Source organism: Passer domesticus, chromosome 1 (genome assembly GCF_036417665.1).
Source record: "Passer domesticus isolate bPasDom1 chromosome 1, bPasDom1.hap1, whole genome shotgun sequence".
Classification (NCBI taxonomy): Eukaryota; Metazoa; Chordata; class Aves; order Passeriformes; family Passeridae; genus Passer; species Passer domesticus.
The window spans coordinates 41,080,140-41,101,127 of NC_087474.1; the positions used below are offsets into that span (position 1 = coordinate 41,080,140).

General features: G+C 35.9%; 1 protein-coding gene across 6 annotated transcripts in view; it reads right to left on the reverse strand.

The window, feature by feature from the left end:
• Positions 1–340: 340 nt before the first annotated feature.
• The window catches only part of TOPAZ1 (testis and ovary specific TOPAZ 1), a 40,937-nt gene continuing 20,289 nt past the window's right edge, over positions 341–20,988 (reverse strand). For 3 of the 6 annotated variants that reach the window (XM_064415657.1, XM_064415637.1, XM_064415648.1), the window contains exons 9-21: positions 17,976–18,039; positions 16,697–16,848; positions 16,398–16,490; positions 15,999–16,114; positions 15,062–15,128; positions 13,926–14,100; positions 12,291–12,391; positions 9,157–9,322; positions 8,168–8,332; positions 6,944–7,147; positions 5,696–5,879; positions 4,855–5,047; positions 1,462–1,887 (exon numbers count right to left, since the gene is read on the reverse strand). In XM_064415657.1, the coding sequence (XP_064271727.1) occupies positions 1,858–1,887; positions 4,855–5,047; positions 5,696–5,879; positions 6,944–7,147; positions 8,168–8,332; positions 9,157–9,322; positions 12,291–12,391; positions 13,926–14,100; positions 15,062–15,128; positions 15,999–16,114; positions 16,398–16,490; positions 16,697–16,848; positions 17,976–18,039 (1,710 nt within the window). In that variant the 3' untranslated portion in view covers positions 1,462–1,857. Of the gene's footprint in view, positions 841–1,461; positions 5,048–5,695; positions 5,880–6,943; positions 7,148–8,167; positions 8,333–9,156; positions 9,323–12,290; positions 12,392–13,925; positions 14,101–15,061; positions 15,129–15,998; positions 16,115–16,397; positions 16,491–16,696; positions 16,849–17,975; positions 18,040–20,988 lie in introns of those variants that run through there. The other 3 variants (XM_064415666.1, XM_064415665.1, XM_064415676.1) reach the window with 2 other exon arrangements.

A 20,988-nucleotide genomic window follows, 5' to 3' on the forward strand; every position in this document is an offset into this window, starting at 1 on the left:
ACTGCTAGGGATTGGTGTTAGTTGCATGCAATCTGTTGCATTTCTGCCAGAAAAGGTTAAAAAGAGAACTGTCAAGGTTTAGGAACTATCTGTAGTTCAGTGAAGCTTTAAATCAAGTTAACATTCTCACAGCCCTTGGGTGATTTTCATAATATCTGTAATGTGAAGTGCGTTTTTCACTTCCTAGTAGAAGACAATCAGTTATGTGAGCAAATTGGCTGGACAATTATGCAAATGAAAAAATAAATTTAATTGATTCAACAGAAAAGCACGCTGTTTGTTTCACCTGGAATTTATTTTAACTTGTTGAGGAATAAAATAAATTGGGAAAGGTCATCAGCAAGTGCCAGTGCCAGATGCCAGCTCCACTGCTTAGGGTACACATTTTCAAACAGAGCACCCCCATCCTGCCCCAGCTCAGGAATTAATTCCTGCTTTTTATCTAAGTCTCAACATTTACTGTGCTGGTGGGAGTACTACTGTGGCTTTATCTGGTCACAATATTCCCTATCCATACCCAGAACACATCCCACTAGGTCAGCAAATGCTGATTTAGATTTCTAAACAGAAAGCTTGTTTTATACCAGATAAAATTATAATCTGAAAAAGTTTGTATTTTGACGTCTTGAGCCCTAACAGAGAATTTTAAACATTCTTGCATCTTAATTCTAAGTTGCTACAAGTGGCAATTGGAACTGTTTTCTTCCTTACTCATTTCTGTTTTGGTCCTTGGTCTCTGGAAGGTCAAAAAATAGCAACAGCTTCTCCAATCCTATCACATGCAATGGTCCAGAACTCTGAGACAAGCATGTCAGTATCATTCTGATACTACACATCATTCTAGTAATTAAAAAAAAAAAAAGTTATGCAGGAGTTTAGACTCAAAAATAATAGAGCTGGATTTGCAAAAAAACCCCTCTCCAATAAAACCACAAAGGTGCAAGATACATCTGGAGAATGCAAAAGGACAAGAAATGTGAATAATTGCTTTTACTGTGGCTAAAGTTTATTACACTGAGAAGAATGACATTGAGACTTTAGTAATTAAACTTCTACTACTACAGAGATATTTAATCTTACTATTTCTCCTCAAGTGAAACTCTTACTAACATCCATTTGAATTCTTCAGTGAACTGAGCACAGCCTGTAACCCTGGCTGTAGCCTCCACTTCCAGTTAAAGCTGGAAGCTGGCCATCTCCACAGCTGGGAGTTTCAGCCCAATTTATTCATGAGCATTTGCTCCATTGTGGGCTCTGGTGTGATGAAGAACTGCATAGTCTGACTGATTTCACACTTTCTTAACCTCCTCATGTGGCGTATCATTCTCCAGGCTCTTGTAGTGCTTACAAGATATTAAACTCTCCACCTCTACTTTGCTGCTTGCCTATCTTGCTGCATCTAAGAGTGTTCATTACAGGAATTTGAATATAATTAAATAATTTAATGACAATACAGACTCAGATATTTTGAATGCTTTATATAAATATTAAAAAAACATTTATTAACAACTTAACAACTCCTCCAAAATGCTCCCCCTTCCTCCCCCATTGCTCTTTATAAAACACCATAAACCATCAAGGTCCTACTTCCAGCTTCTCACCTCTGTCCTGCATTTTGAATCTCTCAAAATTATCAGTATTTTGAAATAAAACTGTGGTAAGTCTTCCACATTATTCTGTTTTAGTTACAAGAAACTGTCCACACCCAACAAAAATAATTTTCCCAAGAGCATAGTGTGTAATCAGTGAAAACTGAAGAAAGATTTTCACAGAGGGAATTTCTCATGCATCTAGCAACATACTGAAGGAGCACGGTGTTGTCTACTCCAAGCTACTGAGCACAGCACAGGGAAGGTTTTATTTGCACATTTTTCCATCTCTCTCTCTCTGCAAACAGGTAAACATACATTTTATTTCCTATGAAAAAATGATACCAAATATGTTGTTTAATGTCAAACAGAAGTTCTTTCAGCTTAACTTATAATGGGAGAAAGCAAAAATATGGATATTGTCTACTGAGTGGTCCTCAGTAGGCTCTGCAAAACTGCATTGCCTCTGCTGTACTTAATGTTATTCTTCAGGATACTTTTTCCATCTTTCTGGGCTCATTTCCATTCCACAGTGGAGTTTTGTCCTGTTTGGCACATGGAATTTCTCTAACCAAAATACTGAGAATGTTACCGAGAATGTTACTCTGGCCTTCTGATACACATCAAAATGACGAGATTTGCATTGTATTTCACGTGGACCCAGACAGAACAAAAAAGTGAAATACAGGACTTAACAGCAAAGTTGTTTCAATTGCCTACTGGTTTATCATGGTGATAAAGAGAGAAACACTATATTGACACACACTAGAAGCTTCAGTTGTAACAAAACTTCTGAGCAATGATGTGGGGAGCTTGCTTTGCTTGTTAATATAAAACATAACTGAGATTACATCCTATCAACTGAAGATGATACTCAGGAGATGGAGCCAAAACATTGCAAATATTTTACAGAGCTCCAAGTTAAGCTTGAAGGTCAATGATCAACCTTTGTCTGAAAAACAAAGCAACATTTGGAGTTTTGTTCTGGGGAAGATCTAAGTGAAAATTCAAGGCTGCTTATAGATGAAAAAATTCTACTGTCTCTAAAACATCACAAGTTTTGTAGCCATACAAATTACAAAGAGAATTTTGTCCTTCTGTGTCTGTCAAACACACTATTAGCCACATTGGGTACCACTCACAGAAATGAGGGGTTTAGCTGAGGTTCAGATAGCCTCTGTCTAATTCCAAGGGAGATTAAGCCACAAAGGATCTTACAAGAAGTAATTAGCAAAAATAACTTTGTTTCTTACTACCAGTTTTAGTTTGCTGGAACCTTTCAAAATTGCTCTTTAGACTAATGCTGGAGTGCCTGCAAGAGCATCAGTTTAGATGCCTCACCTGAAACCTGATTACTTCTTACCCAGTCTTCCAGCTACTGGGAAGCAAAATCAGCAGAATCCAGTTAGATTTTACCAGGTGGATACCCTTACAAATGGCAGAGTCATCATCTCCATGAATGTGAAGGGGCAGAACCCAGAGTTTGTTTGGACCAGCGCAAACTTACTCTAAGACTGAGGTGAATGGCTCCCCCAGAAATGCCATCTGGTACCACTGGTATTGCATCTACCATTTTTTACAAGGCAGGCAGATGATCCCTACAGAAGAATGATACCCTGTGAAAAAACAAGAGCCTCTATCCTAGTATTTTTCTGTACAGGTGGCACAGGAGGAAAGTAGGGATCTTGGTGGTCATCAGATTCAATCCTCTCTCTTCCAGTAGCAACTCCTTAACAGACTCGATGAAAAGTGGTATTGAAAAAGTTCAGGACCTGGCCCTCAGGAGGTCAGGAATCCAACAACTGACAATCAGATTCATGACATCAGATCAATGGCATAAACTGCAAGACTGGAATGGCAACCTCCCCCAAAGAGAAAAACCTGACACCTAAACCCTCCACACAACCATCCAGTACTAAGGTCATGATGGCTTTCATGATTTAGAGCTGCAAAGGACATGTGAAATAATGCTGCAGCAGCTGAGAACAGACTTATGCTACACCAAAGGAGAGACATTTTTCAAACACTGAGGTCCTGCGCTCCCATCTTAATCTCACTTATGATGGAACAGCCTAAAAACTCAGGAACTTCTATACCCAAAAAAGCTGAAGTGTTTAGAACAAAAGGCTTTAGAGGGGATGGAGAGCAGGACCAAAAGAGCTGTATTATTGGCAAGTTTGTGAAGGTTGGTGCTGAAGATCTAAACTAACACTACAAAAGTGGTGAGCTCAGTAAGTATCAACTTTGACAGAGGCTGTATTGTTTTGTCATGAGAGGTTTTCTGGTATTAAATGTTTGGTTCTTCTTACTCAGGCTGTAGAATGTGACTTATGCAACTCATGCTTTGAATGTGATTCAGAATTTTCAGGTGGAAAAAAAAGCAGAAATCCTGAAGAACCAGGAATGATGAAACAAGCGTGCTAGAAATCTCCATCTCCATCTCATCATGCAGTTGGCAGAACCTAAAAAATGGGCAAACCTACCTCTCTCTAAGAGCACAATCAAGGGAGAATGCAAGTTTTCCTTTTCAGTGGAAGTATCATTATATACCAATGTGAAACCATACACAAGCTATCATCTACATCAAATAAATATCTAATATTTAATTAGATATCTAATATCTAATTAATATATTAAATATCTAATTAAATTGTCAACTAAACCTTCAGCTGTGAGCAATGTGTAGGCTCTCAGTTCTGTGAAGAAAGGTATCCTAAATCAGGCATGTCTCAACTGATTTTGAAGTTACTTTACTCTTAGTGCTTTTTTATTGGGCTTTTGGAGCAAAGAAATTAAGATCTAAGGTGCAAACAGGTGGGACAGTGACCTCACAAGTTACTGTGAGGCAGACAAAAGGACATAGGTATTACTACTGCAGACTATGAATGAATGAATATGGAAAATGTCTCACCCAAGAACAGCAGATGCACTCAACCAATGCACTTACCTACACTTTTATCTATGCTTATACTACACTTGTATGATTACCTGCTGGGAGAAACAAGCTAAGTGCTAAATCTTTGTAAGAATGGAGAATGTAGGTTCTGAGGCTGCAGCTTCCTCATTATCTGGTGATGCCATTGCAAAACATCTATATAAGTCAGTGTGATGGTTAGGGAAAAAAATTGCTCTTTCTGTGCTATTATCTGCATTATCATCAATACAGTATTTAAAACCACAACTTGAGTTTGAAACCTTGTGTAAATCAGTAAGGCACAGTCTGAATACAGCAGAAACTATTTAGTAACTACTGGGACAGCCAGACCTTCTCAGCCCATTTCATATTCTCCTGAAGCCATTTTAGAGCAAATGAATGCTCCACTCTGTAAACTTCTTCCATATTAACATTCATTGTCAAACGCTTAAGAAAGAGCTTTGGATCAGATAAATGAGCTGCCTGCATCAGCCTCTCCACTGCCTCGTGATAGGCACTGCTATTCTGAACTGTATCTTCAGATCTGTAAGGGAATTTTAACAAATATAAAATTAGTTACCATACAGGCCTATATGTCACTTGTCTAACACTTTGTACTGGCAGGAAAATTACAAAAACATTAAAATAATCAGTGTATTTTTCACTGATAAGCATTATGCTAATTTCTAGACAGATTATATTACTGTTCTGAAGAATTAAAAAGTTATAGAAAGAGTATTTTTAACATCTTTAATGGTAATGAAAAGTAGTAAGCTTTAATACCAGTGCAAAGTAGCTCTGCAATATTCACAGCACATTTCACGAAAAAATATCTCTGGACTGGAAGATTCAGCAAAGGAATGCAAACCATTTAATGAACTGGATATAGCAAGAATTCATGTACATGCTTGAATCCAGAAGGTTTACTCAATTGTGGTATATAATTAATTACTTTTGGAACACGGTGGTGCCTAAGTGACGTGCCTACATTTTTGCAAGAGCAGAACTTACTATTTAAGAAAACAGACATACAAAAGCATACACATGGGAACAAGAGATAAAAAACTTCTCACTTATCCAAGGAACAAAAGGAAGAGAGGTATTCTTTGGGAAGAATAAGGAAAACAAGATCCATTACTTACACGATCACATGAATAAATACAATCAAAATGGTACACATCTGACAACAAACCTTTTCAGCACTATTTGAAGAGTCTGAATAGTAGTCCTGGAACTTTGAATATCACTGGCATTTGAAACAAGAAATATTTCAATGGCCAACAGCATCTCAACTTCAGACAGGTAAGAGGGAATCTTCAGGAATTTATGATATAAATTTCCCTGCAGCTCTGGGTAGCAACCCAGTGATAAAGCATCTGAGAGTAAATGTAGAAAATGAGGAATTAGGATTACCAATACTAAACACAGATGTGTCTTCTTCTGTGTGACTAAAAGTGGAAAAACCCCAACCCCAAAGCCTTAATGGATCTTCACCTATGAAATGGCCTGATTGGAAAACACAGCACACAGCATTCACACGTAATATTCACAGTTGTAAAATGTTGGGATTTTTTTTTTTTCCAATGAGTTTCATCAGTTAAGATTAAAAAGCTCTGTGAGAAGTCTGGAGACAGCAAGTCTGTGATAACACAAGTACAATGTAGGCAGGTCAGACAGAAGTTGTTAATCATGGTCAAATGAGAGAACATTTGAACAGCATCTCCTGCTTTGTTCCCCTCTCTTCTGCCAAGTGATCCCAGCAACCCAACATACAGAGCATTTCAAGGGGAAAAAAAGAGATGAGGAAAAAATCGAATTCCAATGTTAACAAAATCAAGTATCCATCCCAGAAAGGATGGTCTCTTAAAGCAGTCTGCTAACCTCAATGACTCTAAGACAGACTCTAACAGTAATAATGTGACCGTATGGAGAGACCCTCTGCAGAGTGGTGCACCCACTATTACCTTAGCTCTGAAATGGGGAGTCGAAAACAATCACAGACTATTAGCTTTTAGTTGAAATGAATTTTCTTATAGTTAGGATAAAACAATTAGCCAGACTTCTCAAATCTTAAATATTAATAATTTTACCACCACAGAGATGTTGGTACACTTCTAGAGAGAAGTACAAGAAATCTAATTTGCCTAGATGAAAATGTGAAGATGATACACTTTTCAACCATTTCAGATTTCACGTACTTGAAATTCTGGAATTGAATGTAAAAAATTAATTTTATCACTATTACATTTATTTCACACCAGGTAGTATGCACTGATTCTTATTTTCAACTCACGATTTCCTAATAAGTATTTTTGGTTACAAATAAATTCCTGAGAGTGACACAGAAATTACTGGTTTTCTTTTTATTCATTATCTGAAACCTTATTAGCACATTATCTAAAGAATGTAAGGGGAGAATATTGTTTAAGAAGCAACTTACATTTGTAATAGGTCCTAGCTTTGGACCATAAAGAACTTCTTCCCAAAGCTGTGATTAATCCTCTAAGTAAAACAAAATCAATAGCAATTTTTTTGGAAAGCATGAAGTCTACTGCAGAAGATGAGACCGCAAGGTTCTTGTTCTCAAAACAGGCATTTATCAGCTTGTTAAAAAGGCAACTGTATTGAGAAGCCTCTATAATATCTGAAATGAAATTAAAAATATTAACTACTGAATTAATGAAAATGCAAATCTAGTTCAAGGGTCGTTTCTCAATCAGTACCTAAATCAGAACTCTTGCCCTTATCAGCAAGATGGAACAAGGTTGTGATAACATGAATGCTTTGTTAATCAAAAGACTTTTCATACAGTAATTCATTCAAATTGTGAAGGTCAAGTGTTAAGGTTCAAGTAACAATTTGCTGCCAAAACCAATAGAATCACATAAAAATACATTCACTTGCTCCAGCCTGTAAATATAATCTTCATCGGATCTCTCAGATTTAAGATTTCAACCAATAAAAACCCCCTCGGTTTTCTGTTTCTACTCTTACTCTGTCATGCTTTTGGCAGGGCAGAGCAGCCTTGTTGTATTTACATCATAATTAGAAGAACTAGATCCTTTCAGTATTCTCTAAAGTAGATAGTCTTCCAACCAATCTCTCCTAACATACCTAAAAGTGGCAGTAGACTGAGACCTACACACAGGAATCAGCTGAGGTTTCCTCAGTGGAACCTAAGTAAGTACATATCTCATTTTGAAGTACTCATCCAAAATTTGGATAAACTCAGATAAATTAAGCCTGAAAGAGCACTTGGTTCTTAACATGGTATGTAAGAGACACTTAGGTTAGCCAGCTCAGTTAAAGAAAAAAATCCCCACATGATTCACCTGAAATTAAGATAAAATAAAATTAAAATATTCCTGTTTTATCTCACTGTATAGATCCTTAAAAATGTAATAAGTTTTTCCTGTTGCCCTGTGTAGTAACTGAGCAAAAGAGGATGGGTGTGTGTGCACATCCAAGTGTGTGTGCACAAGTGCAGCAAGAGCTGCAGAGCACAACACATATTTAACTGACACTATACTCTTTGGAAAATAGAAACAGGCTTGTATAAACCCATCTTACTTCAACAAATTTTAGCTAGAAAACACTACAAGAACAGCACAGAATCATCTGTTACATTTTTAGCTCTTTACACAGTATCTTTTTCTTTACTTACCAGAATGTTTCTGCAAACCCGGTAAGTTCTGCAGAACTTCAAATGCCTGCCTGTACAAACTCTTCCTCAAGTATTTGTGTGCTATTGCACATAACAGATTATGTCGATTGAGGATGTCCATTTTATCACAGGGCCACATGGGTGCATCTGTGATCCACTCTGACTCTGCAGCAAACAATAGTGCAGTGTTATTTTTAGGAACTGGAACTTCTGCTTGTTGAGACTTTGGGGCATTAAGAATCTACTGTAAACTGTACCATGACACAAACTTCAGAACTGCACAGGAAGTGCAGCTTGACTTATTAATAATTTGTTCCTCATGACCAATACTCCTCAGACTATTTCTCTGAACTGTTATATTGTAAATCACCCCTTTTGTGAAATATCACTGCAGTAAAATGGACTGTCAGTGCCATATATAGATATGTGTGTATCTATGTACAGCTATAAAACCGAACAGCAAATTTACATCCTCAATATCACTTTACAGCATACACTCCATTCTTTTTCCTTCTGAATTTCTTATCTTTTCAGCACATCAGAGTTCCAAAAATCCATACATAATAATTGCAGAAATATGGTACTGTTCTAAAGCAATTATATTAAATGAGGATACTGTGAGGTGCAAAGGAACATTGCATTGACCCAAGCCAGAAATTTGACACTGGATGTCCCCTGATTGAAAGGAAAACTACACTCCCAGCATGGGACAGTGTCATTATCCAAGCTGCACTCCTACCTCATTACAGCAGATTTTTAGGTAGAATGGTGTTGATTGTAGAATACTGTGAAAACATCTGAAAAAATTAGTTGTAATATTTCTTATACATATAAAGGAGAATATTAACCAGTAAGACGATCACCTTTCTTTTGTTGCCTCAGTATTACTGACTATATTTAGTAACACAGACCAGCTTGTAACTTTTATCTGAAATCTGTCATAGAAGTGAACTGTTCAAATTTAAGTCAAAATTTTAAGACAGGCTTACCTCTCAATACCCTTGTTGCTCCATCCAAATTTCCAGAATAAAGAAAGATTTCTGTGGCTTTATTAACAATCTGACATCTGGATGCTGATCTCCCTGTACCTACAAGTCCTTTCAAGAGTGTAAAATCTATCTGTAGCTCATGCAGTTTATCCAAAACCTTCCTTCCCTGGATGTAAGAGGGACAGGGAAAGAGGGAAAGTCAGAGAAAGCAATGGTATCAGTGAACACAGAGTATATTTACTAAAACAGAACAGATTTAATTTGGTGACAGATTTATAGGTATCAATGCAGTTATCTGTTCCAAAATGAGTCAGGGTTGAAGTCCAGTAGAATTTCAAATTAAGGGTTTAGGGTTTTTTTTATCATGTAGACAAAAAAACTCTACCAACCTACTGTCGAAGAGTTCCCAACACACTATGACCCATAACATTATTTCTACTATATCATGTTCAATACAGTCTTTTTATTATACTTTGCAATTAATTTGGATGTGCTTACTTTGGTTTATTAATATTTTTAATTTTGATTTCATTCAGTACTACACAATCTACAACATTCTAAAAGATCATACAGAGAATTTTAATTTTTCAACAGAGATTTAATTGTTAAACTGAAATAATTACTCCAGCATAAGTCAAAGAAAACTTATGAGTGTAAGCAGGAGGACAAAAACCAGGAAGAGGTTGGGCCTATCTGGCCAACACTGTATCATCAGATTCCAGATTGGTATTTAGACTGGTTTTTTACAGAAACTTCATCTTAACAACTTTTTGGCTGTTTGTTGCATGTTTTTTTTAAGTACATCTGTTTTATGAACTTTCTTTACTTCTTACCAAGAAAATTCTCTTCAGGTCAAGCAGCATACATATTTTACCCCCAAGAGCCACCAAAGCTCTGCAATAAAGGGGTTGGATTTCTTGAAGGAAAAATTATATGAAAAGCACATTTAGAGTTTCAGGCAGTCCAACATATTCATAAAACAGCACAGGGCATGTCCTAAAGCCAAAATTAATTTGGGCAGAGCAGGAACAGGAAATTCACTTCTATCTTACTTTCTGGACTACCTTTTGGGCAAAAAAAGATATGGACCAAGTAGATACTAACCCATCAGCCCAGGATTAGGGATTTATCTGATAAATATAATGGAGTGAAACAGGTAGAGAGAGGTAAGAATGACAGCTTCCTGAAGCAGAGATAAATTTGGGATCTGCCAGTTCTGATAAAAATCATTGAGAGCAGAGCCTCATTCACACACTAATATGGTCAACACAGGCTGTCTACAAAGCTGTTTGAGGATCTTGGTCAGTAATCTCTTGAGAAGTAGGTTTGACACCTAACACAACACTCTCAAATAAATAAAGATCTTTTGCTCTAGACATGAAAGAAATCATAGTATTGTAAGAAGCGTCTACGTTTAGTAACTCATGTTGTACAAGAATAACACTACATGTGCTTCTCACATCTTGGACCTCTGAAATAAGGACATGAAGATGAATCTCCTTGAAATATCAGGGGCTGTGCAATCCAAGATAAGGCTCTCCCTTAAGATTGATTGGAAAACAGCTAAAATGTCTGAAGACACACAAACACTATATGCTGAAGAAGACAGCCAAAATCCAAGCCAAACTAAGCTCTTCAGTGGGCATGTCAGCACTACCACTCCTCAATGCCACAAGTTGAGAGTCTCTGTTCTATGGTAAGGAGTATCCTAACTGTTCTAACTGCTAAATTTTGTGGAACAAAAATGCTCAGAGTTCTAGTGCAGTATTACTCAAGTGCAAAGACCCTCTTTCCTTCCCTTTACTCTTAAACAGTACCACACTGTGCTGCAGCTTGAAAGTGACTTGCTGAAAACCATGCAATGATGAAGCCGATACTGCAAAATTAATGGTTCATCAGAACAGGTAACCTGTCTCTAGACTAAGCACCTCTACCATATATCTCCTGGGACTTAGCTTGACCCTGGAAACAGATTGAGCTGTGCACAGATATTTTACATAACAGAATTCCTGAAGGTCATCCCCTAGAGAGAGTTGTACAAAAGACAATTTAATTCCTCAATGCGAACCAGAAAGGTTCGCATCCCTAATGGTAATTCACTAAGAAAAGCCAACCCAAAACTTCAAGAGACAACAGGGGATTGAGAGCATTTCCTTCTGTTCATAACAATGCATGCTAGAAATCATCTTGTAGGGGATGAGGAACTTCCCAGTACAGCATAATTATTAGCTGAAGGGATCAGACCCAAGTTCAGAACGGGATCACTGACCAAATCACAATCTAAAATCACTGGGGGTTTATATTATTTCTTATGCTGTAACTTTTCAAGTTGCTTTCTATAAGAGATAGAGTTTGGTATGCACTGGTTCATTCCAGGAAGAAAAAGACTAATTTAACATTGAAATGGATCTTACTGCAGTGAAATTATGACCAATACTGCCTGAGGTGTAAGGAATGTAAAACATCCAGTCAAAAGTCTAGTCTCTTAGCCCCGGCCCTGTGCAATGTCTGACAGCAAAGACATGATTGTAAAGGTATTTCTTTGTGACACTGGAGTTTTACAAGATTCACAGAACTTAGAAACCTAGATTCAGTGGAAGAAAAGCACTTCAAGTGTTCTGGGAACAGGCAGTTCACCAAGTGCAGACGTGCTATACTGCTTTTCTGTCTTCCTGGCCTTATTCATTCTATTTGAGGTCAGATGCACAAGCACCAGCGCAGGAAATTGCCCAAACTTCTCTAAATATCAGCTGGAAGGTCTCAGAATGCAACATGATTGTCAGACAGAAGAAAGTAATGTTTCTGGGAAATAATTCCATCAGCACCTCACCCCAGAATCTCAGGAAGATCTGTCTCAGTTCAGGTTCAACATCAGCTCAGAAAAATCACAAAATGAACATGAGCAATCAGTTTCTATGTTGTAAGTTATGACAGGCTCCTTAGGAGACTACTGCTCAGAAAGGCACAATAAAATGCTTTGGTCCACCTGGAGAGTTAGGAAGTACTAAGATGGCAGGGAGGCAGGTGGCACACCCAATCATTCCACTAGAGGAACTAGAGTTTAATTTTCAGAAGAGAAATTACTAATTCTTTTTCTCTTTTTCTTCCAGTCAGGTTCCTGTAGCACTGCATACCTTTATCCACTGCAGTACTTTGTGATATGAATACATTACGCTTATCCCAGTCCTTCCAATGAAAAGTTTGTCTGCTTTATTATGCTGTGAATTTTTCATTACTGGAAAGAAAAAGAATAAGGTTTATTTGTTTATTTATTTAATATGTAAACCCAGTTTTAAAGAAATCACACATTTCAAAAACACAGCAATTGTGAAAATACTAAATACATTTTCTGAAATATTTGCCATTGAAAGCAGCAACTTCCTAAGTCTTAACATCAGAAGTAGGGTAAATAACTATTGTTTATTCTATAACCATATTCTATTTTAACTCTATTCTATTCTAACTGTAGTTTATTCAGACAATATTTCATAGTAGTCTAAGTCATCCACAAAATGCTTGGACATGTAATGGCATAATTTAGTAACATCATTATTTGTAAAGTAAGCTTTACATTTTCTAGCACCACAAAGAAATTCTGGTACTTGCAGAACTGAGTAATTACAACCTCTTTGAAAGCACTGTTAGAATTTCTGAGCAGTGGTCTAAAGTAGGGTGTGAGTACAACAATCCATTCAGCTGTGTGAAGGAAATATTGATTTGTACTGTTAGAAAATAAAAATAAGTAAAATACTTTAAAAAACAGTGTTCGTTTAATATTTATCTTGTATTTGTAATTCCTGTTTTTTGTGTATGGTTTATAGAGAATTTAATATATTGGTGTAGTAGCACATGTATATAATACATAAATAAATAAATTGTGGGTCACTGCTCAAAAATTTTTACTGATGGAAGTGCCTATCAGTTGGGAGACCACTGCTTTAGGAAAGATAGACTAAGTTCCAAGCTCCAACAAAATCTCCCTGTGAAACAACTGGAAGCTTTTTATGATATGAAAGTGTGTGGTCAGAAAGGACATGTCACATATCTGGAATAAATACTCATGTTTTAGTAGATAATACAGGTTGAAAAATATCTAAGCAATCCTTTGCAAAACAATTTAATATTCCACTGACACTTCACCAAGCTTCAGTAATCTGCAAACTCATTAGGAAGAATGATACAGATATGCAAATGAAGGGGCATGGGAAGGAAAGAGGCAAGAAAATCTACCATAACTATTAAAACATTGGGTTCTTGAGCACCCAGCCCTTGCAGAAACCATTGATTCTTTGGAGAATAAAATAATTCTAAAAATCCAACTTACCAAAAAAAAAAGGTACAAATTATATACAGGATGTAACCTGCTCAATGTGTTCTAAAACACACAGGTATATATATACTTACAGCAGTAAAACTTATTTGTGCTATTAACATAATATAACATTTTCATGTGACACTTTACATGAGAATACTTAAATACATTTGCCATTGTCCTGAGCATAGGCCATTTTTATTGAAAGATTATGAATTCTGGGTTCTCTCTTTGATTTCAGAAAACTCTACTGTTCCTCCTTCAGAATCTTCCTCAAGTGTAAGCATTTTATGTCTACTGGAAAATAGCTTGTACTGAACATTACAGCTGACTGTATTTACACCTCAAAAGATTCAGAATATTGTAACATAAAATTAACTAATAATAAAAAACCTATATTAATTAATTTTTTATCTCTTTTAAAACCTCTACAAAAAGCCTTGCATCTTAATTTTACCTATATCAGCAAAATCACAAAAAGGGACTCCTGGTCTGTCTGTCTCAGAATCTTTGGCTAAAATTTCAGCAATAGATAAAAACAATTTCTGAAGATCCTCAAAATTTTCACATCCAGTTCTTGCATTAAGATACAAAGCTCCCAACTTAGTCCAATCCCTTTTTTCCTTGCAATGCTGTAAAGGAGGCAAAGGATAAATATAAGCAAAACTGCTTCCAGAAAACCAAACAGAAGATATAGTGAAATTTGAGATCTGTACCTGGGATAGACTTAAAGGAGAAAACAAATGCAGCTACTGCCAAGAACCTTCATGGTCATATGGCAGTTACATGTTGCCAAACTTGCATGGACTGCTAATTACTTCTATCACTCAAGAAATTAAATTCCTTTTTTCGTGTCATGACCCCAATTGAGAAAGCTCATAACTTATTCATCCTATTTAGGAACTGGCATTTATTCAGTACTTTTTTCCCATGATGCATGCTGAATTTATGGTTATTTTCTATTTGAATTAGTCTTTTGCTTGCCAGATCACTTGATAATGCTGGTGTTAAAGGAGTAAAAAATCAGTACTGTTTTTTTCCCTTTTTACAGTTCAATCTCCGGATCTACACAGGATGTGTGAGAATATGCAAACTATATTATAATTATGCATAATGAGTAATCTGACCTTGAATATGAAAGACACAAGTGTCCAAATAAAGAATGTTTTACAATATTTTCTTATTCTTTAAAATACTGCTCAATGTTGTCAATTGCTTTTACAATTGTGTGTTTTTATACCAGATATGAACTCTATTTGCTAAATAATGTATTAAATAAATTTTTTTGGTGAGGAATGATATACCACTACTAGTTACAAGCACAACAAATGTAAAGCAGAGGAAATAATTGCTTAAAGTTACAAAATCTTTGAATTTGATGCAAAACAAAGGTAAAAACTACAAGTATGTAAATGAAAATACTGACATTACAGAAAGGCCAAAGACAGTTTTCTCCTGCACATTAACCCTTCCCAAACATGGCTTTGCATAAGCTCACTATACTTGATAATAAAGCCCACTAATTAAAAAATGTATAGAAAATGCTATTTCATGTAGGTTTAAAAGAAGTCACGAAGAGCACACATACTGTACCTGAATTTCAGCCACTGCCAAGTTGAAGTCAAAAATCCATGTCTTTTCAAAACACCTTTCCTTAATTCTTCCATATGAAAAAAAGAATACTTGAATTTTAACACATCTTATTGAACAACAAATTATCACATACGAACATTAAACAGATGTGATTTTTGATCCTATTTGCTTCACATTACACAAACTGCACACTGAAAAGCTCATTTAAAATCTTGCCAAGGGAAGTTATTGCCTGTATTAAACAAATAATTGAGCAGAGCTATTTTCACAGATGCTGCATATTTGGTTTCCACTAAGAATCAAATGTAAGTTCATGAATCACAAATTTAGTTTCTCAATTTGTGTGTGTGTGTATGATGCAGACGATACAAAAATGAAAAAGGATCACAATCTTGTTCAAGAGATAGGGAAGTATTAGAAGTTTTTGAACAGATTTGACATTTTGTGCAGCATATCCCAGCAGTACTCAAAAAATGACCCTCCTCCCTAGCAGTGTTGGCACAAATGTTTATGTAGTCACACTGTAAAGGAAACTAGAAAACGACAGATTATAACTAATCCTAGAAGGGTTGTTTATTGCAGAAGTACCATTTGCTTAAGTGGGTAAATGATATATTAGTATTTTAAATTACATATTAAACCATGATGTTTCTAATTTGGCTAGCTATATAAACTTCTATCACAGCTGGCAGCAAATTGTACAATGATGACTGATATGGAAAAAACTAGTAATTGTGGTCAGAATCTAAATTTTGATTTAACAATACTTGATCTTTAAAACACAGTAGATTGACTGCACTTTAAAATACAATTAAGCATGATATGGTAGTATTTTCACCCAACACATCTTTTAAAGATTCCACATACATTTATAAAAACAGATGCTGAAGAAAGAGCTAAGCAGCTATAATTAGAGAATAGCTCCTTAAAGACATACCTGGATTTCATGTTTATAACAGTACTAATTTCCCAACTGGAAACTTGCAATTGGCGAAGTACCTTAATAATGTAGTCAAAATGTTCTGACTCAAGGAACATACCAGCATCAGTGAGCTGTAAGATCAAACAAGGTAAGAAAAGTAAGCATGTTAAAACTTTTGATGACAACGCATCTTCAGAGGTAAGTGGCAAACAACATTGGGAAAAGCACATCGCAGTGAATCTCAGTCAAAAATGAAGGAATAAATGAAAATTGATACCACGAATTCAGTTACTCACAGTAACACTTTCAATATTATTTCAGTACTGGTTTTTAAATTGATATGCTTGAGTTTTCAAACAGGCAACGTATTTCAGAAATTCCAACAAGCAGCAGTAGTACAAATGAAATTCATACCTTACAGAAGGTACTGATTAATGTAGGCACAGCATTTCTTATATTCAAAGAAGCCACATGATCAAAAACTTTCAGAAGAACATCTACAGCTGGCTAATAGAGACAGAAAAAGTACATTCAGTTTTGCAATTCCCTTCAATAAGAAAGCGTAGAGATTTTGTAATAGGGTATTCTGAATTACTCCCCTCACCCAAGATTTAAGTACCAGAGTAAAAACAAACCTAAATAATAAATGGCATAGTAATCAAAAAACTAAAATTGTAAAACTAAGATTTAAAAAATATTACAAAGTCACCTACCAGTGTCTTGATTTGTACAATTACATTCAATATCTGAAATACTTCCTGCAACAAGCAGTTATTGAGCAATGAAACAAGAAGACTGTTCAGCACTTCAGAAGCAAAATCCACACCAGGACTAACTTCTTTGTAATACTGCACAAATATCTGGACTGAAAAAGCAATTAAAGTGAATTTCACTTTGGGGTTAACTGATGCTGACTATTTAAACAAGTTATTTCCTTACATTTTAGACAGCAGTGTAACAATGCTTAATTGTCCAAGACATTGTGGAACAGGGATAGGAGGAAAAACAGGTGAAAGGATCCAGTTTGAAATACAGTGTTAACCTTACCAGAACCAGACTGACTATTCTGAAATATGTTGTATGATTGTGCTGAGCACTGTAAGCCCTGTAGGTTCCCAGAAAGTTTAGCTGATTTGGTGCAGCACAAGAAGAATTAACAACCCCAGGTTAGATTTGTTACATGCATCAAGGCAGTCAGGCCTTTCCAGCCAGGAAGCTCCAGAAGTGCTCTGTTACAGTGGATGGTCTTACAATCTGTTCCAGTTGACAAACACATACTGTGGCCTGCTGGAATCCAGTGTTACCCACATTAAAACACTCCTGCGTTCAGCACGGGAACACTGCAGTGTCACACGGTGCAACTGAATTCCCTGTTCTCATTCTGCTACACTCTAAGAAGCTTTTAAAAACTTTAAGACTGCTCAGGACTGGTATAAAAGGAATCACTGTCCAGAGTAAAAACAAAACAAAAGCCCTTTCTGACTGAACTCAAAAGCTCAGATGGACCTGAATGAACTGCAGTCCCTAAAATGTGTTAATCAAAATCGTTTGCATATATGGTGTAAGGACTAAACTAAAGCTGTTGGGGGTGGGGTGCAGTAGCAACACTTAATTTCTAGAGCTTCCATTCTCAAGTTCTTGGGTTTTTGATGTTTGGCCAGGGTGTTCAAAAGCACCTTAATAAAATTTGGGTTCTGTTAAGCCTCCTACCTGCCTTATTTACATATTTCTACTCCCAAGTCTAGTTACAGTCAGGTATGTTAATTTTATGTGGAAGTAAGATTTCTAAGAACCTCCTGAACTAAGTGCTTATCTAAATTTCCTTACTGGGAAATGGAACAATTAAAATGCAGGGATTGAATGTATTCTTTAATTTGAAGAACGTTTTATTCACTGATGAAGTGGCAACCATTTCTCTTTCAACAGCCTATTCAATTTGCTTTAAATAAGCTAAGCAACAAAGATACATGAACAGCTACTACTATGCCATACCTGCACGTTTTAGGAGGCCTGATTCTTTGATACTAATGTATGTCCTAAGAATTGCCATGCAAATCTGTAAAAAAAGGGAAAAAAATTATAGTAAAATGTAACTTCAGTTTATGCTGAACGAAAGAACTACTCACAAGCATGAGTTCTATTACATAATGAGCTTTACATTGCTTCCATGGAAGCCACACGTAATGATAAATGGAATAAGAAGGTAATGGGGTCTGTAGGCAAAGGCTCTGTCGAAAGGCCAACAAATCAAACAGAAAAATAATGCAGATGCAATGTTTGGAAAAGAGGCTGCTGGGACCACAAATGTTTGCATGTGTATACATATACTCATAGCAAGCAAAAACAAGAAGAAAAAAGAGAATTTCAAAATGCAGTTACTTCAGAATTAGTATAAATGTGGCAGACTGTAAACAAAGAAAGGGAAGCAAAAATGTGAAAGTGAAACATTGTAAAGTAAAAAATTCATCAATGTACCAACTAAGAAATCAAAAAATCATCCAGAAATTAAGCTGGTAACACTGACTGGCACAAAGAATCATCATAAGGAACAGAACAAAAAGCTCAGAACTAACTTGATTTAATGAGCCATTTCACGACAGACTGAATTAACTAAAAAAAAAAGAAAAGAAATCCACACCTAAATATTTTAATGTTATTTAGAATTGGAACATTATTGTCTTAACATCTTAAGCTGCCAGCTTTGTGATACTTTCACATTTTGCTCTATCTCTGCAGATGAAGAAATAAAGACTACTGGCATTATATAATAGAATTCCAAGTGAGGGACCACCCCTCAACACTTCGTTTTCGAAATCCCCTGTTACTTCTAGAACATTTACAGTCTTTCTGCAGAACAATGTAAATTGGTCATATTTATCATATTTATATACTATTTTGTGAAATAGTTAAACATCAAGAGACAGAAAATGCTCTAAATTAGTAGTCATGGTAATAGATAACTGAATCAGGTTTATTTTTACATGCAACTTCAAAATGACACAGGATTCACTTATGAAGATCATTATGCAAATGAATTATCATCAAAGCAGAAGATACTGGTTTATGGCCAAGACATCTTATTTTAAAGCCATTAACCTGTTTAGATCATTAAGCCAAAGAATACAAAAATTACACATCTAAATATTAATAAAGCTTATGGTTTTTATTTGGAAGCAGCATTGCAATATTGAGCTATATTCCAAGATATACCTTTCATAAAATCCTATCAAATTTTTGATCATTAATATACCTGAAGTGTCACTTGGGAACAAGTTAACTCACTTAATCCAAATCTATACTCCCAGGTGGCTGAGGGCATTTCCAGAATAAACTTTAGCTTACAGTATGGAAATTAGTTTACTTTCTCATGGAATCAGTTTTTCTCCTTTGGACTGACTCCCAAAAAAGCCAAGATTGCACCTGGAGCTCTGACTGTTCCAAGTATTAGTAAATAGCTTGGACAACCACCTGTAGTAGTATTCAATCATGGGACATGCTGTATTACATTAATAAAAGAAACTAAATGTGTTATTCATTTACACCTTCTAGAAGGCTTCAGTTGATTTAGTTTTTCCAATTTTGAAACGTGTAACTGCACCCACAGACTATGTAAAAATGTCAGAATCTTTAAATTTCGAGTTAGCTGTAATAGATTTTGAATGAAGGTACATGAAAGAGATTATTCCTATTTTCAAAAGGCAGCATAAATCACACTATTCTGTCATCTATCAGTTGATTCCATGACTCATTTAACATGACAATGTAATAAAACCATAATAAAGGCCTCTGCATTTTATACACCCAACCAACCAACTCTCCAGTAAAAACATGATCCTATTACAACAACACAGAGGTGCTTATCCAGAAGAACAAGTACAGGAATTCACTAAATACTTCAGCATCTCCCAGTCAGTGCCCACTCCATTGTTTAGTAAGGGAGAAACCCATATACTGCAGCCTTTATCTAAGTGAGATCAAAATCAGGATCCTTCTCACAGAAAGTTTCATGCAAGCTGTGGAAGCTTTGAAATGCACAATTCCCATTCAGTGTAGCTGAAACTGATCAAAAAGTTCAGAGGTTATTTAGTGGTGGTTAGAGACAGTAATAAAAGGATAATCTAGAACCACATTTCTTTAGGAAGCCACATTAAAAAAAACCAAAACCCAAATCCACCACAACAGAAGCATATCTCCAAGGCCCTGAAGTTGTAAGACAACACTAATGAAGGAAGAAATCATCCTATTTTATATCCTTTTTCTTTCCAGTTCAGAGGTTCCTCCGGTGAAGGAAAAGGAGAGTATGAAGTCACAGAAAGTAAAAACTTCTTCAATTGATAGGAGACCAAAAAAAATTAATGAGTAAGGTTCACAAAGCGAAAATAAAATCACAAAGAGAAATACAGCTGCATAACAACATGTTCTGAAACCACTTAACCACGAAATGATTGCCTGTGCCACACTCTGAAGTGTCATTTGAGCAAAACAATTTACTGTATTAAGCTCACTGTGGTCCTTTCACTGAGGACTATGGAGAAGAGTCCAGCATCACCTCCTTTACCCTCTTCTCCACCACTGATATATATGAAGACCCACCCTTCTTTTAAATTCTCTGGCAAGTATTTGAAACAGTCTTTTGTTTACTTTATCTAATACAAAACAGATTTCACTGCTTGAAAACGAAAGGCACCCTTAAAAAAAAAAAATTGATAACTTGTACAACTTGCTGAGCTCAAGAATATGCTGATTTTCGAAACATACAATGTTTTTGTGAATTCAAGCACTGCTGTGTTGTGTGATCAACTACAACTGTAAAGTGTTAAATACTAGGAAGTTACGCCTTAAGCATCAACCAGTTACTTCATGAAAAAAAAATCATTATGAGGAAAGGCATTTCTCTTCAAAGACTCTGGTAACTATTATCACTGAGAACACTAAGCTCTAAGCAAGTGGACTTGCTTAGAGCTTATCAATCTACATAACAGTTCTCCTGAAGAGATTTATTCCT